This window comes from Lepus europaeus, chromosome 3 (genome assembly GCF_033115175.1).
Source record: "Lepus europaeus isolate LE1 chromosome 3, mLepTim1.pri, whole genome shotgun sequence".
Classification (NCBI taxonomy): domain Eukaryota; kingdom Metazoa; phylum Chordata; class Mammalia; order Lagomorpha; family Leporidae; genus Lepus; species Lepus europaeus.
In genome coordinates, this window is record NC_084829.1 from 142797824 (window position 1) to 142816529 (window position 18706).

Here is an 18706-nt window from a genome sequence, read left to right on the forward strand (position 1 = left end):
GACTCCGAGACCGGGGCCGCCGCCGGAGGGCCGCGCGCAGCCGGGGCAGCCGCACCTGAGCCCCCAGCTCCGGCCCAGCGGCGGCGCCGGAAGCGCGGGCGGACCGCGCGGGCTCGTGGAGGGCAGCCTGAGCCCGCGGGGTGGGGGACGAGAGCCGCACAGCGGGTGGCCGCGTCCCGCCTCCCGCCGGCGCGGGCGACGACCTGCCAGTCGCCCCTTCCTTCCCCCCACCCCTCACTGCCCCTCCTGGCCCGGCCCCGAGCGCCCCAGCCCCGGCGCTCGGGCAGACCCAACTGCCTCAGCCGCGAACGCGACTCCAAGTTCTCCGCGAGGAGGAACCTGCCGCCCGCCCGCCCCCTCGCTCGCGGGATCCGCACTTGAGCCCAGCGGCGCCGGGGTCCACCTTGCGCCGCCCCGCGCGCGGGCGAGGAGCAGCTGCCGGGAAGCCCCGATGAACTCTGCAGAAAGGGCGTGAAAGAGGGGTCCGGCCGCCGCGCGCCGCCCGGGCGCCAGGGGTCCCCGCGGGGGCGATCGGAGCGGCGGAGCGAGGACCGAGCGGCCTCTGGGCGCCTCCGGCAGTAATGCCAACATGTAAGTGTCACCTCTGGGCTCACGCTCCCTTCACACCTTGCTCTGAGCCCTGCATCTCCGGGCTCCCCCCACCCCCACCCCCCATTTCCCTCATCTAAGCGATTTTGAAAAGGAATTTCAGCTCCTTTGACGGCATAAACCGGTTTGTCTCCAGCCTGCCCCTCGAGGCACTGAGGAATGAGTCTTGCCAAAGGCAGCTGTGACATGTGTGCTGCTGACTTTCTTCTTTTTCTTTTCTTTTTTTTTTTCTTTTCCCCGCAGCGAGAGGTAAACCTCACATTTGGGCGGTGTGAAGGGCAGGGCTTCAAAAATGGGGAAAACGTGTTTTCGATTCAAATTAAACAAGGAGTAACAGGCACCGCTGCTGCTCCGTCCAGGGCCCTGGCCCTGCCAAGCAAGCGCGCTCCGCCATCAACACCTGGGGGCCTGGAAGGTACTGGTTTGTGGAGAGAATGTTGACTTTGCACCTTGTCGCTCCGTGCTTGTAGCAGTTGTTCTTGGATCTCTGGGGGCAATTTGGAATTACTTTTCTCTTCCGTTTTTACTTTGTAGAGTGAAACGTGAGGGGACTATGCTGGCACGAGGGGACTTGCGGAGAATGCTCCGGGGAGATAAGGGAGGCCGAGAAGGGTTGGAGAAATCTAAAGGGCTTTGCTTCTGGGGAATCCTCGGGAAGAGGTGAGGTGCCTCGGTGATGCCGCACAAGGATGGCCGGGCACCGCCTGACCCCTCCAGGATGGAAAAAGGAAGGTTGTTTTCCAGAGGGCCAAGCTTATTTTTGTGGCCAGCTAAGCAGTTACTTTTTCTTGCACTATGCAATTTTCTTTCTGGTGTTTAATCTTGGGCAGACACCCTTACAGACTTTCTACCCACTTCCACTAACTGATGTATGAGAGCTTCTAGAAATGATGTTCATCCTTTCTTCCACTGCCCTGGGATCCTTACTCATTTCCAATTGACTTTTCCCTTTCAGGTTAATACTTGGGAAAAGATGGCCACTCAGGGTCCTGTCTTCCCTGCCCTGCCCCCTACCCAAGGAGAAAGAGTAGTGGCGGTCAGCTAGTCCTGCAGCTCTGTTGTGGGTAGTGGGCAGTATACCGACACCAATCATTTTTGTTACACTGGTAGGAAGTCGTCCCACACCTGTGAGGCTCAAAGTTACAGAATTGCCAGAGAAATCAGCAAGGTATAACATAGAAGACTTTATTTTGGGATCTGGCCAGTAGTCTCATGTAAGACTTGTTCTCTTATTCAGCCAGCACATTTTCAGTGAATATGAGTTTGTTTTCAATTTCAAGTTTTCCTGAAAATACCGAAGAGTTCTTAACAGCAGATCTTTCTCCAACTTCCTTTCAGCTCTCCTAGGTATTAGGATCATATGGGGTAGAGGTATATTATTTATTTATTTTTTTTTTAAAAGGAATGGCAGTTTTTAAAATGTGAAACTGACCAATAGGTGATGTAAAACATATCCTGATTATGAAACTAAGTTATATAGTCCATTTGAATTCGGTGTGATTAAAAAAATCTTGTTATTATACAGTAAATGCAGGGATATTCAACCACATAGACTACAGTGTAGTACCCTGATTTGATTTTCTTTGAGCTATTTTGACAATAGTTTTAAAATTTTTTGCCAGACTCACAGTGTAGTTTTTCCACTTGTTATTTCACTTGGAATAACTGAAGATCTTCTGAATCTTTTAACATATTGATATGGTAGAAAATATGGAAATAATACCAACCTTCCCAATGTAAATATTCCCACTATTTTGTTAAGCAATGTTAATGATATTATCTTTTAAATTTTAATAAATTCAAGTACCTAAACTATTTAAGTGTATGTTATACTACTCCTTGTGCAAGTGTATGTATTGTTACTCTCAAGTTCTGAAATTACAGACTTATAAATCAACTTGAGAGTTGCAACTGCATACTTTAATACCTTAACAAATTTAATAGATTTAGCAAGAATTGGGATAATTGGTCTGAAATTGCATAAAGCTACTGTTCTGTTTATGGTTTATATAAATTACATGACATTGTGCTTTTCCAATATGAATGGTGAATGAGACTATTGTCTCTTGGTTTATGGGAAATATTAGATGCCTGTATTTTTACTGTCTAACTGGACATGTCACTATGATTTCTGGAAATAATGATTTGAAAAAGAATCAGTTTATAGATTAAAAATAAACTGACAACTGCTTCCTTAAACTTGACTGTTTTTCTAACTGCCCATATATCTTACAGAGTTTATACTTTGGATGGGATGATTAAAAATTACTAGAGACTACTTAGATTTTTATTTAGACTAAATAAAAAAAACACTTTGTTCAATGTGTGTGGTATGCATGGGCAAAACTGAATCTTTCCATTTTTATTTTTAATTGGATGACATCATTATATTATCTACATTGGATGACATTAAGATGCATACTGGATGATCAGGGAAAACATTTAAAGAATAAATCAATCACAACTAAAAATGCCAGGAAAATTTGAGTGTGGCGCCCTGAGTATCATTTTACTTTGCATGATAAGCTTATTTAGGATGGAATCATTTGGAGTACCTTAAAAAAAACACTTAAAGATTAATTTTTAAATATTTAGGGCAAACTTGATAGATATTATATATAATATAGAATTTATTTTCAAAAATCACATCATTGAGAAGAACATTTATATTGTGATGGAAAACTACACAAATTACTTGAACATGCCAGTCCAAATAAAGGAAATCCACATGGAGCAGTATTTATTTTATCAAACTGATAATGGTAAAGTAATAATAATAGTGATAAGAATATTATGAAATAAAAACACTGGTACACTTTAGTATAAGTGGGTGTTTAACTTTTTCAGAAATAATTTTAAACTTATCTGAAACTCATGAGAATAAAAAATACAAAGGACACCTGCATACCCTTTATTAAAAATCACCTATAATAAATATTAATCCCATTTATCATTTTCCTGCTTCCATTGGGTCCCTAGCCCCTACACACACACACACACACACAGATTTTTTTGTTTTCTGAATCATCTGAGAGTAAGTTGTATGCACCAGGGATTCCGGAGGGGACCTTTTTAATGAAAACTTTTAAGACATTAGTAGATTCAGATGGAGTCGTAAAGAAATCAGCTCCTCAGTTGATCAACTCTACAGAGATATCCTTTACCCAGTTCCTGTAATGGTAATATTTTGTAGAAGTATCTTATAAAGTCAAAACCAGGATTTGATAGCATCTACTTATCTTTTTCCTATGCCCCCAATTTTATGTATACTGATTTGTATGTATTATTCTTAAGAAATTTTTTAGGCTTACCTAAGATATAAGCCTGTTATGAGTGTTATTGTTCAAATGTTTAGAATTTGTGCATATTTGAGGGATAAATCAGGCTTTTTAAAGTAGAGATGAACCCAACTTAATAAAAGAACTTCAACTGAGTAACTATATAGCACTTTCTCTTTTTTTGTGTATATTATATAAGCTTGAGAACAAGATCTTGAAGAAAAAGAAGAAATACTATTCTGAGCAGCCCCCCCCCCCTTCATTTATTTGTTTATTGGAAAGGCAGAGTTGGGGCCAGCGCTGTGGCTCACTTGGCTAATCCTCCACCTGCGGCGCCGGCATCCCATATGGGTACCAGGTTCTAGTCCCGGCTGTTCCTCTTCCAGTCCAGCTCTCTGCTGTGGCCCGGGAGGGTAATGGAGGATGGCCCAAGTGCTTGGGCACCTGTACCCGCATGGGAGACTGGGAGGAGGCACCTGGCTCCTGGCTTTGGATTGGCACAGCGTGCCAGTCCTAGCGGCCATTTGGGGGGTGAACCTACGGAAGGAAGACCTTTGTCTGTCTCTCTCTCTCTCACTGTCTAACTCTATCTGTCAAATTAAAAAGAAGGCAGAGTTACAGAGATAGAGAGAAACAGATCTTCCATCCACTGGTTTACTCCTCAAATGGCCATAGTAGCAAGGGCTGGTTCAGGCCAAAGCCAGGAGCCAGGAGCTTCTTCCTGGTCTCCCATATGGGTTCAGGGGCCCAAGGACTTGGACAATCTTCTGGTGTTTTCCCAGGCTCATTAGCAGGGAGCTGGCTTAGAAGTGGAGCAGCCTGGACTCGAACTGGCGCCTATATGGGATGGCAGCATTGCAGATGTTGGCCTAAACTGCTGCGTCGCAGCGCCGGCACCCTGAGCAGACTTTAATAAACCAAGTTGATTCTTTTCACTCTGAAAGAATCAAGGTATTCCTTTTGTCACTCCAAAAATCCCTTTTTGAGAAGATTTACTATCAAAACAGATTTGAGATAGCAGAAAAAAAGTTACTTTTGACTGTTGCTGGTATTGATAGAATTAGGACTGTGTCAACTTCTCCACTGAATATCTTTAAGTTGTTTTTTGGGGAAACCACTAGGAGTAGAGAAATGGAAGATAGTAGGTTTTTAACATTACTTCAGTGATACATTTTTGTACAATTAGGTCTACAAGGGGTCATAACCCCATTTAAAACAATTCTAATAAAAAGGTTACATTCTATAGCTTCCCAAAACAGAAAAGCATATTACATCTCGGAGTCATTCAGCACTACTGGTTTGAAATAGAGGTAGCTTGATTTGCAAAAAAGGGCAGCTGGGTTGGAAGCCAGTTAACATGTGTGATCTTTGACTCAGGTGTCACGGATTATGTGACCTGGAGCAAGTGTTTGGTATCTTAGTTTTATTTATTTATTTATTTTTTTATTTTTTGACAGGCAGAGTGGACAGTGAGAGAGAGACAGAGAGAAAGGTCTTCCTTTTGCCGTTGGTTCACCCTCCAATGGCCGCCGCGGTTGGCGCGCTGCGGCCGGCGCACCGCGCTGATCCGATGGCAGGAGCCAGGGGCTTATCCTGGTCTCCCATGGGGTGCAGGGCCCAAGCACTTGGGCCATCCTCCACTGCACTCCCTGGCCACAGCAGAGAGCTGGCCTGGAAGAGGGGCAACCGGGACAGGATCGGTGCCCCGACCGGGACTAGAACCCGGTGTGCCGGCGCCGCAAGGCGGAGGATTAGCCTAGTGAGCCGCGGCGCCGGCCTTAGTTTTTTTTTTCATCTGAGATAATAGGTTTTAATGCATAATTTTATATTCCTTTCGGATTACAGATATTGTTTTTTCTCTCTGTCTCACCTTTTCTCCCTTTCTCTCTCCTCTCTTTCATTTAGTTACAATGATTTTTTTCTCTTCAATTCTTCAGTAAAACTTTGAGATGAACCTCAAAATGGTATGAGGCTGTACTATTTTTTGTAGTTCCTATTTAGATCCTTAGTAACCCTGTTCAAGAGTTTCCATTCTTGTGAGAAAGTTGTTTAAATCCCAGAGATGTGTCTTTGCTAAGTGATCCCCTGAGAAGACACACAGTGCTTTCCTTCCTCTGTTCTATTCTTAATTTATTTGTTTCTGTTCTTCAGTAAACAGTAAAGTGGATGAAAGTTGGCTTGTCATGTGGTTTATGTTTGGTTACAAGTGCTTGCCCTGTCCTCAGTTCCTTTTTTGTCTGTAGTGATGGAATCTTGAGACCTGGAATGCATCAACCCTGGTGGTCATTTGCCGCTATTGCTTGATAGGATGGCAGGCAGGTTTGCTAAGACAACTTAAGGATTGGATATGAAATCCTTAAATATCAGAACCTTATATAGCAAAGGAGAAGTTGCATGAGCTTGTAAAATAAACAGTATTGAGTGTAGCCAAGCCAGGGAGCACAGTTCCCTGAATCTTGTTGAGTGAGTACATGGATTTGAGAGGGAACCATTATTCACATGTGGATAAAGGGGAATTGTCATGAGCCACAAAGAGTAAGAGCTGGCAGTTCTCTAAGGCCGATACTTCCTTCTGTTAATATCTGTGAGGCTGGCAGCCAAGTTTGATTGATTTGCCCCTTTATTTTTCTAGATCTCTGTTTCCTCCCTGGTGAAACGAGGAGGTTAGATTTCATCTTCCAGCTCGAAACTCTAAACTCTGAATGCATAATTGTTCCTTTGTTTTAGAAGCAAACTCAATTTGTTTTAGAAGCAAACAGTATGAATGGGAAACACTTTATTTATCTAACATCAATAAGAAATGGACCTGTTGGGGATTGCATTGTGGCAAAGCAGGATAAGCCGCTACCAGCAATGTGGGCATCCCATATGGGCTGGTTTGTATCCCAGTTGCTCCTCTTCCAGTCCAGCTCCCTGCTAATGGCTTGAGTAAAGAAGCAGAAAATGGCCCAAATGCTTGGTCCCTTGCCACCCACTTTGGAGACTTGGAAGGAGCTCTTGGCTCCTGCTTCAGCCTGGCCCAGCCATGGTCATTGTGACCATCTGGGGAGTGATACAGTAGGTGGAAAATTTCTCTCTCTCTCTCTCTCTCTCTCTTTCTGTAACTGTGACTTTCAAATAAATAAATAGAACTTAAAAAATTAACATGTTCTTCAAGTGAACTTTATGTGACAAACATTTGTAATTACCCAAATGCACCAAAACTGTTATCTCTAGGACTACTTTTGATGGGTAATATCCATTTATAGGAGAGGAATAAGGCTCAGAGTTTAAGTGTTTGCTCCCCAAACCACATGATTAATAGAGGAACCAGCATGCAAATGTGTGCCATTTCAGAGTCCATATGCATTAGTATTGTTATTATTACTTACTAAAATAAACTTCTCATTAGCAGTCACAACTTTTAAGTTCAATGATTTTTAATAGATGCATTTCGAAACATGCCGTCCATAAAAAATAGTCTTCATATCATAAACTTGCCCTTGTTTAGAATTCTCAGTAGGAGAGCTGCAATCAGAAGTTACTGGAACTTCTGATTTGGTGAAAACAAAATCGTGCCGTGAGTTTCAGACATGACTTAAAATCACTATATTCTTAGCAGACATGAATAACCAATTTCATTTCTCTTCCTGAGTGGTTCTAGAAGTGAGCATGAAGTCAATTGATTGGTGTTGACATATAAGACTAATCCTGTTATCCATTCTTAGTTTTGTTCCTTTGATTTCATTGTTGGCAGAATAACCACTTATATTAGAATACCTAAGGTAATGACAATAACTGATGTTTGTTGAGCTCTTGCTCAGACATGGTTTGTAAAGATACTATCTTACTTAATCATCTCACCCACACTGTTTTACAACTGACATACAGGAGGCACAAGATGGTCAAATTTCCTAAGGAATGAATAGTTCATAAGTAGCAAACTTGGATCTGACTCTAATGCTGTTCCCTTTGCCATGAGATGGCCTCTTGTAGTAAAAGAAAGATTAAAAAATGCAAGCCTGTGGCATATGTAGGAAGCATTTGATGTCTACTTTGTTCATTGTGGTATTTCTCTTCCTACTTTTCTAGTTTTCTGTTTAGTATTGCACAGTTTCCCCAAGCAAGCAGCCTTCAGGCTCTAAGGAATGTTTTACTGTGGTTCTAAACTGTGTTATGAGTTGCCCCCCTGCAAGGTGTCTGGCGCATAACAAATCTTTCCAGGCAGACGAATTGATTAATTCTCAGGCTTTTATTGGGATTCCGCTCCCAGGCGAGGTTCCACGGCCCCAACAGAGCAACAGAGTGGGGGGCCGAGGAAGCCCTGCATTAGAGATTGGGAGAGCTCCTTTTATAGATTCAGGGCATGGGGGTTAAAGGTTGAGGCGGGTCTGATCCTCATTGGTTAACCTTGAGGCACCCACGGGGACCTTGACAAGGACTTTTCTTCCCTGGAAGCACAGGTAGGAACTTTCCATTCCCAGAAGTGTAGGCCTTCCCTCCTTGCGGATCCCAAAGCTACCCCCCCCCCTTTTATTTTTTAGAAATCAGCTGATTCTTAACTATTATTACAGGCAAGCTAACTGGGGATTTTAAGATCTGGAGGTTTCTTACTGCTAGTCAACATCTTAATGCCTGATGCACCAGTCCCTTTTATGGGCTCTCTTGGTGATTGACTTTTATTTTTGCTGCCCCATCCCATGCTGGTCTCATTGGAGCTAATCCAATGAGATGTATCAAAGTGTTGTTCTTAAGCCAAGAGAATATGGAGATTCCATTCTAAAACATTATTATATATAACTTAAAAGATGAGATGCTTGTGTAGGATAATTAAGTTTTCAAAGCACCATCCCTCCATCCATTGTGATTTAGTAATTTCTGTAATATTCGATATTCATTCTTAATTTAAAATCATTAATATGGCTGGCATCAATGGCACAGAGTTAAACCACTGGCTGCAGTGTCAGCATTCCATATGGGCTCAGGTTTGAGTTTGAGTCATGGCTGCTCCAATTCGGATCCAGCTCCCTGCTAATGCACCTGGGAGAACAACAGAAGGTGGCCCAAGTCCTTGGGCCCCTGTCCCCACATAGGAGACCCAGAAGAAGCTCCTGGCTTCCAGTTTGGCCTGGTCCAGCCCAGGATATTGTGACTGTTTGGGGTGAACCAGCAGATAGAAGATCTCTCTCCCCCTTTCTCTCTCTCTCTCTTTCTTTTTAACTCTGCCTTTCAAATAAATAAAAAAAATTGATAATCATTGTTATATTTGAATCATTCTAACTTTTTGGAATGGTAATACTATAAGGCTTCATTTTAGGAGAAAAAAGAAAACAGGCAATTTAATTTTATTTTAAATAATTCCATGTGTAAAACTGAATAACAATGACATACTTTCAGTTTTCTTTATAATCTCAAATTTAACCCACCACTAAATAAAGAATTTAGCTAATGGCCAGTGCTGTGGCATAGTGGATTAAACCAACCCCTGAAGTGCTGGTATTCCCAGATGGCCAAGGTTCCAGTCCAGGCTGCTCCACTTCCAATCTAGCTTCCTGCTAACATGCCTGGGAAAGCAGCCTGGGACAACAATTGATGACCCAGGGGCTTGATGCCCTGCCACCTACATGGGAAACCCAAATGAAGTTCCTTTCTCCTGGCTTCATATCGGCCATTGTAGCCATTTGAGGAGTGAACCAGCAGATGGAAGATTCTCTCTCTCCCTCTGTCCTCCTACCCCCAAAACTCTGCCTTTCAAATAAATAAATATATTTTAAAAATTCAAGTAATAAGTAGAAAAATCAGCATGAAATTATAAAAATTAAAAATAAGAAGGAGGGAAGCTGAGAGACAGGGAGGGAAGGTAGAGTAGGAAGTACAGTTATGCTCTTAAAACTGTGTATATGAAGTACATGAAATTTGTTCCCTTTATATAAATAAAAAAGTTTTAAAAGAACCCTGATAACAATATAAAGTGAGCACATATCCTTAAAACCTAGTGTCTGAGAAATATAGGGGTGATTGATAAAAACATATTCCTGCTACCCAAATGGGCATGTTTCTGATGAGGTTGAAGCTGTTGTTTTGTTTAGTTGAACGGCGGCAGAGCCCTAGGGAAAAGGAGACAGAAGGAGATCTTCCATCTGCAGGTTCATTCCTCAAATGCCTACAATAGCCTGGGCTGGGCCAGATTGAAGCCAGGAGCCTGGAACTCCATTTGAGTCCCCACATGGGTGACAGGGTCCCAACTACTTGAGCCATTAATTGTTGTCCGCCAGTGTGCACATTAACAATAAGCTGGACCAAAAACAGAGTGGGGACTTGGATTCCTTCACTTTGATATGGGATGTGGGTATTCCAAAGCACATCCCATAAGTTGCTTTTTTTTTTTTTTTAGTAATTGTGTTCTCTTGAACTGTCTAGACATTTACCCATCTTCAAAAAGAAATTACTTATTATATATATTCTGATAAAGTGCCACCAAATGGCAAATAAATTCATGAATTTCTAATTTTTTCTTTTGCTAATTAACTTGAAACAGGTGATTAGGTCATCATCATTTTTTAAGTTCCCTCTTTGTTTGAAAGCAAGATTATAAAAGGTTTCTGTTCTCTTATCCCTGCTGGGAACAAACATCTTCAATTTGTTTGTCACAATACTTTACTGAGGTTGAGTGGCCTGATTGCAACTTTGTTTGCTTGCAGGATGTTTCACACAGGTGCACTGTGGAACTGCCATTGGAAATGGAAGCCGAGCTGCTTTCTGTTCCTATTTGCTTTGTGCATCATTTGTGTTGCTCACTCAGGTAAGACTCATATCTCTTATAAATCCAAAGTTTAATGATAATATTGTCTTCAGGGTAAATGCACTAATTATTCAAGTTACCTTATTTGTTGCTTTTTTTCCCCTCCTGTTCTTGTCCTTGCAGGATTTGATCTGTGTATGCTCTTTGTCCTCTCTGAATTAAGTGTGAATACCATTACTTTGATCTTTGTTTTGTTTCCTAAGAATTTATTTCTTTAATCTTTGCTGTTTTGGGTTTATTTATTTATGAAGTACATATTGAATGATGAGATAACTGTATAATTTACATTAAGAAAGTGCTAGCTACTTCTATTATTGAATAAATATACAACACTTAGTTCTCCTTTCAACTTTTCAAATAGTTCATTGTGGAAAGTACAGACTGCTATTTTCATTCATTCTTTTGTTACTGTGTTGCAGTGTGAAATAGGATTTTGAAATTAGGCTTCACAGTTTATTTAGTTTACTTAATATGGAAAAGTTAACTTGAATTGCTGTATTTTTGGTATTAAAATATCTATTTTTATAGTTAGTTTTTTTCTGATCTTTGTAAAATGTGTTCCTTTTGGCTATGGAAAACTAAGTTTTCTGTAAATAGCTAATTATAGGAATAGCCAATCACAGGCTGAAGAATGTGATGTTTAAAAGTAAAGTATTGCTTCTTTATTTAGTTTTGTCACTGAGGACATTTTATTTCTCTTATATCCATTCTGTTTATTTACTTTCTCCAATATTTATTAAATTTATTGTGTTTTCCTTTAGAATAAAATGAAAATGTCAATTTAGGAAATCATTATTTTTGAAGTCTTATGTATTATTTGAGATTTAATCAATATCATAAATTCCATAGCTGTATCTGCTAGTATAAATGATATACTTAAAGAACCATGGGAATAGTTTATCTGCTAAATTTGCTCATGCATGGATCAAGAAATTCAACTTGTGTTTAGTACGTAAATACTTTTTCCAGCTACCAAGTGTTTTCAGAGTTGGAAAATCTTGAAAGCTGAAAAATCTCTGTTCTTGTTTGATGACTGAAGAAGAAAACTGATTTTTCAGTGGATTTTGAAGTTCCTCTTCTTGGTACTCAAACTTCACATGTGTGAGTGGGATACTTGGTTCCTACCTCCTATTCCCAAATCTACTTCTCCCTCAATCTTTACAATCCACCTTCCTATCCTAATGTTCTCTCCAATTTTCACTATTTTCTAGGCACATGACCTTTCTAGCCCCAGACCATGTCTACCTGGTATTGTCTTCTCCCTAATGGCTAAGTGTTAATCTTGTTCCTAAGAATATGCTGGCTCTTTCTGGCACTCTGATCTCAGTTTAATTATTAGTTAGTGAAGTTCCTCTTCCTGGTACTAAGTCACTTCTAGAAAGAGGAAACACACTTAGAAAGAGATCTGGAAATAAAACATATATTGTATTTATGATGTACAGTGTTGAACTGTCTTTTAACTTTCAGAAGTGATTGATCCTTTAAGAATCAATACATAATGTAGGATAAATTATGAGATTAAAATTAGTTGAGACCTATTTACTTTTATTTCTGTTAGGTCAACCGTTTGTGATTTCTCATGGCTTCTTCAAACCAAAGCCCCTCAAAATGAGACTTTTATTTTAGAGGTCAACATTTGAATTGATATATATACACATTAAAGATTTTAATCATTTGAATAAATAAAATGGAACACATGTTTTTAGGCTTATTAAAAGGAATCAATCAGGCTGGGACCAGGTGAGGCCAGGAAAGCCAAATATAAGAGACCTGCTCAAGTTGTGGGAACAAAGTTCTTAAATTTGTTAAGTTATTCTCTTGCTCTCTCACCAAGAATTTCATTCACTCTTTTTAAAATTTCTTTCATTACCCAACTCTGTGTGCGTCAAGTGAGGTTTATGACAAATAGTTCTCTGTGTTCAATCGTGAAGCCAAGACACTTTCTATCTTTCTCTCTCGAAGCATGACTCACTGAAAATGCCACCATCTCACACATGGATTTCTGAACCACAAAACCACTTCAGAGATTACTATTGGCATTTTCATATCAAATTCACATGTGATAGTTCAGATAGATGTTTCCTAGAATGAACTCACAAACCATTTCACATAAATTACACCTTTATATATATCTAATCTTAAAAACTTTTGCATAGATCAAAGTGAAGTACACTATAAGACTATTGCTGAAGAATATAGATATTATCTATATTTCTATAGATATTTATATATAGATATCCATATTATCTATAAGTATTTATCTATATACATGTTCTTTGACATTTTTTACATCTTGAATGAACCCTGGATGGTCTCATCCTGTGACCTTAACATGACATTTTGATGCCGGTGTCTTCTAAATCCTTACCATCAGTCCTGCCCCTTCTGGAACCCTAGGGTCACCTCTCTATTTGCTGGTCCTCATCTGCCCTTAGATATATAATAGGCCTCAAACTTCACATGTGTGAGTGGGATACTTGGTTCCTACCTCCTATTCCCAAATCTACTTCTCCCTCAATCTTTGCAATCCACCTTCCTATCCTAATGTTCTCTCCAATTTTCACTATTTTCTAGGCACATGACCTTTCTAGCCCCAGACCATGTCTACCTGGTATTGTCTTCTCCCTAATGGCTAAGTGTTAATCTTCTTCCTAAGAATATGCTGGCTCTTTTTGGCACCCTGATCTCTGTTTAATTATTACCACCTCAGAAATCTATATCTATCTTGCCAATCAAAGGAACCTGACTCCACTCTTTATTATAACCCTTTGTGGTAATCTGTTCAATTTTGGATATTCCCTTCATTGTTAATGTTTTGTTAATTTGACTGTTAAACCAGGCTGGAGGGTTGGCAAACCTCTTCTGATTATTAAGATTGGCCCTGGCCGGCGCCGTGGCTCAACAGGCTAATCCTCCGCCTTGCGGCGCCTGCACACCGGGTTCTAGTCCCGGTCGGGGCACTGGATTCTGTCCCGGTTGCCCCTCTTCCAGGCCAGCTCTCTGCTGTGGGCCGGGAGTTCAGTGGAGGATGGCCCAAGTGCTTGGGCCCTGCACCCACATGGGAGACCAGGATAAGCACCTGGCTCCTGCCATCGGATCAGCGCGGTGCGCCGACTGCAGCGTGATGGCCGCTGCAGCCATTGGAGGGTGAACCAACAGCAAAAGGAAGACCTTCCTCTCTGTCTCTCTCTCTCACTGTCCACTCTGCCTGTCAAAAAAAAAAAAAAAAAAAAAAAGAATAAGATTGGCCCTTAGTTCAAGTGACTAAAAGTTGGAATACTATGGTTCCATTTGGACAACATCCAGAGTTTAATCTGTGTAACAGAATTAGAATGTTTGCACCAAGTAGGTGTTAATATTTGTAATTTCATGGTTTACTTACAAAGATAATAGTATACAAATGTGTGCCCTTCAGAATTTCAAAAAGTAATTTAGAAAAACAGCACAGTGTCTTTTGACAAGTGATAAATATAACTTTTAATAAGGACTACAAAATAATTGAATATTTAAACTGGTTCTATCAAAGTACAACAAAATTTGAATGGTTGCTAATAACAATCTAATTGAAGTTGTTGGAAAAAGGGCATACACCAATACACTGTTGTTGGCCCTATGTTTTAAAAGTTAAGAATGCTCCTATTGTTTGGCATGTCACTCCCACATGTAGGCATCTATCCTATAAAAACAAAAAAAATGCAAATGTAGAAAAATATCAGCATGTTATATGTGGCATTGTAATAGCATACAATTAGAAAAGAATATCAACATATATAAATTATTATTTATAACTAATTATCAAATATGTAAATTATTTTATATTCATGATATAAAATATCAAAATATGAAATATTTTATATTCATTATATAAAATATCAAGTCCTCCCAAACAATGTGGTAAAGCTGTGTGTATTGGCTTGGGAATATGTCCATGATAATAACATTAAATTAAGCAAATTGTCCAATAATATAAGATTATCTCAGGTTGTACTACAAAACTAGGATGTACTATGCATATATATCTGTGTAAGACCATGTGGTGAACATATTAATAAAACAGTCAGTGATACATACCAGACTTTTAAAATGAATTATCATAAGGGCATAGTTTAGAGTGAGAAGGGGGAAGACAGTGCAACTTTACTGACCCCTACATTTTTTGCCTGATTGTCAATAGTATGTATTACTTTAGTGATTTGATGTAACTGACCCTGGTGCAGTTCTTTGCATTTTAAAGAAAGTCATATCAAACATTGGCTGGAGAGAATGTTGAGATGTATGCCTATATTAGTTTTCTGTTAGTCACTTAACTGTTACTTTAGCTCTTTCTTCACATGATCAGAATCTCTACGAGGTGTTTTAAATAATAACCCCTTTATGTGGCATGACCCTCCATGACTGTAGATGAGTGATGATATCTCCAACAGAGTTACTGCTGTTCAAGAAGAGTGGGAAATGGACGGCCCAGAGCCAACGAATTCCCAAGCAACTTGGAGCCTGTTTTCACACAGATAGCCTTAGTCATGAGCACTGAGGGAGGAGCCTCCCTTCTCTCCTGAAAATCAGTGATATCAGCAGATTATTTCAAAGTGCAGTGTTATTCTGATATCCATGAGCCACCAACATCTAAAAAGGGAAATGTTTCTGAGAGTACAGTCTGACCTGAATTATGTCCTTTCAAACATGGAGCACAGCACAGTTCTAGAAGGCCAGTGCTTGGGCAGAAAGAATGCTGCTCCTTTTCTTTTGTGTTTGTTCATTATTCTCAGGATGAGCAACGATTATTTAGTATCAGTTACATTACAATCGGTATGTAAGTGTTATGTAGACATTTTGTGCATATTTTTGTATTTAATCCGAAGGTTTTCAAATGCTCAGAAAAATAGTCTATTTATATTTTTTCAAGGTTTTTTTTTATAAAGCCATTTTAGTATTAATATCTGAAAGGTTAGAAATAAATCTCTGAGTATTTTGCATATCATCATAAACGGGTGTTTGTGCACGTGTATATTTCAGTCAGAGTGCTCCAGATCCCTTGTGAAGCTTTCAGTTGAAAGGCTGTTTTCCCCTTCCATAATTCAGATTAAAAGAGCTTATGTGATGGAATCAATACAGCCTAGAAAGTTGTCTACAGATGTTTCTGGGGGGCGTCTGTTCAGATAATTTCCTTTGAGTACCTTTGAGTGATCTGAATTAGATATGATTAAAGATGAAGTCCTGGCTGGCGCTGTGGCTCAATAGGCTAGTCCTCCACCTGTGGTGCCGGCACCCCTGGTTCTAGTCCCAGTTGGGGCGCCGGATTCTGTCCCGGTTGTTCCTCTTCCAGTCCAGCTCTCTGCTGTGGCCTGGGAGTGCAGTGGAGGATGGCCCAAGTCCTTGGGCCCTGCACCCACATGGAAGACCAGGAGAAGCACCTGGCTCCTAGCTTTGGATCAGCATGGTGCGCTGGCTGCAGCGCGCCGGCCGCAGCGGCCAATGGGGGATGAACCAATGCAAAAAGGAAGACCTTTCTCTCTGTCTCTCTCTCTCACTGTCCACTCTGCCTGTCAAATAAATAAATAAAGATCAAGTCCTGCATCAGGGGTCAGTTACATAAACATAGGCTGGGGAGACTTACCTTGTCACCACAGTGGGTGAACTTGAGGAATCAATGTGTTGGGGCCATGCAAAAAGCTGAGAGGATAGAGTCCAGTCTTCAGTGGTCAGATCAGACTTGTCTGCACACTTGTCATAATTTAGAGAACACTCATGAACGGGGGCTATCTCAACCAGGAAGATGATGAGTCTGTAACAATCCCAGGAAGGTTTCAGAGCACGCTCTGCACAATGTTGTGATTCCCCTCTGGAAGGGTTGCCTTGGAGGATTCCCATTCTGGGCCTCAGCTCCAACACTGTCGCTTTTGTGTGTAAGTTTGTTTTAAAAGCAAAAATCCTGCTGAATGATTTAGAGAAGTGGCACATTTATTTTGGGATGATGAATTCAATAAGATACAGCACTGGTCTTCAGATAGTTGAGGAGTGGTGGTTGGCATTGTTAAGAGACTTATCCTAAGTACCTTAAAGAGTAATTGGTTCTCAAAAAATAAATAAGTAAAACCAACTGTCCCTCAGTGTTCCTGTCCCTGGGATTCAAGACATGAGGGATCACAATATTAAGGAGGTGTTTGTACTGGAAATCTTGAAGGCCTCCTAAGCCTACAGTTGTGTTTCGTATAAGCATACTTCAAAAAGTGTATGGAAAATGCAATTAAAAGACAATGTGCATTTCTTGTGAACATTTTAAAGTACCTTCAGAGCCTGTAGGTGGAAAGTTTCTTCTGTGTTCATTTCCTTTCCTTTGTAATGACTAACTTTTAGCCTAACCTAGAACTAAAGACTGAGAAGGTAACTCTTGGACAGGATAAACCTTTGCAACTCCAGACTTCCATAGGTATACTACGAAGCTAGGTACTCTGTGACTCTGGCAGTGCAAAATTCTTTCCACTTTCAAATGACTAATTCTTTAAAGAGTTTTCCTTTCATTTTAAGCAAGTAGAATCTGCTCTTTGGCACTGTTCTCACTAAAGTTGCACTGTCATAGTATTTGGTAAGGAAAGAATGCGGAAAAGAACGAAATAGTGATGGACCAAAGAGGAAGAAAAAACCCATATGCATTGCAGATTTAACGAGGAAATATGTTTTAAAGGGTGGAGCGGCAGAGGGAGGAAAGTATAGTGGTTAGGTGAGAAATTATATTAATTCTACAATGAGCATAAAGTCATGTAAACATTCTTTCATCTTCATTGAACTAAGATGACTAAATGCCTGAAAAGAAAATAAAGGTTTTGCTTACGCATGGGTGATGGCTGTCACTAGTTAGATTAACTTTCTTAACTATCTCTGGAAAAAAAACACTTTGGAGAATCAAGTAACACAGCGGTTTTCATGGTTTAGATGCATTTTCTTCATTCTCTCAAAAGTCATTAAATATTTATAGCCTTTTACATATTTGAGTTAAACATTTTCTCAGAAAAATTGTTTGGATTGTGATGCATTTGATGTCAGAATACCTTGATTTATAGTCATTCCTAAATCACCCTTATTTTAAACTTGTGGCTTAGAAATAATACGTGTTTTAAAAAAGTTACAAAGTTTCATCAGTTTGTACCCACGCAGAAACACAAAGTGTAAAAATACTGTTTTAGTACTAGTTATAGCATCACTGCACATTAGACAACACATTAAGGACAGATCCCACATGGGATGTAAGTACACAGTGACTTCTGTTGCTGACTTAACAATTTGACACTCCTGTTCATGGCGTCAGTCTTATTTAATGCTATAACTAGTACTCCAACAGTATTTTTTTTCACTTTGTGTTGCTATATGGGGGCAAACTGTTGAAATCGTTACCTAATATATACTAAACTGATCTTCTGTATATAAAGAGAATTGAAAATGAATCATGGTGTGATTGGAAGGGGAGAGGGAGCGGGAAAGGGGAGGGTTGTGGGTGGGAGGGAAGTTTTGGGAGGTGGAAGCCATTGTAACCCATAAGCTGTACTTTGGAAATTTATATTCATTAAATAAAAGTTTAATAATAAAAAAAAGTTACAAAGTTTCCTTCAATCAATCAACTCTTAGGAGCCAAGAAAGATGCCTCCCTCTAATGTATGCTACTGCAAGCTTGGGGTTGCTAGTTTAGATAAAGAGAAGGTTTTACAACAGAGCCCAGTTGATGGATTGTGTCAACCCATTTTAAATCAGGATATTTTCTCCTCATTGATTATAAAATTATAGTGATCACTTTTACTGGTTTGGGTAAAGTCACAAGAATGAGCCAATGTTCATAATTTTTAAAAATCCCCAAACATAAGGATCATTTTAGAAGATCCTTTTGTTGGCCAAAAATTTAAAGGATATTATTAAAAGCAAAATATGAATCTGGAAGAAGAAGAGACTCTGGGAATGTTGATCCTTACTTTCATACATATTCATGGCTTCTTTCTTGTATCCTTCCTTCCTTGATGAATTTTATGTCTAAACATTTGTCCAGAAATAC

The 18706-nt window shown here is 40.0% G+C and overlaps 1 protein-coding gene across 3 annotated transcripts in view; it reads left to right on the plus strand.

Moving 5' to 3' along the window:
• Nucleotides 1-484: 484 nt before the first annotated feature.
• The window catches only part of ADGRG6 (adhesion G protein-coupled receptor G6), a 162306-nt gene continuing 144084 nt past the window's right edge, over nucleotides 485-18706 (plus strand). For 2 of the 3 annotated variants that reach the window (XM_062186851.1, XM_062186853.1), the window contains exons 1-2: nucleotides 485-591; nucleotides 10568-10668. In XM_062186851.1, the coding sequence (XP_062042835.1) occupies nucleotides 590-591; nucleotides 10568-10668 (103 nt within the window). In that variant the 5' untranslated portion in view covers nucleotides 485-589. Of the gene's footprint in view, nucleotides 592-933; nucleotides 1025-10567; nucleotides 10669-18706 lie in introns of those variants that run through there. The other variant, XM_062186852.1, reaches the window with a different exon arrangement.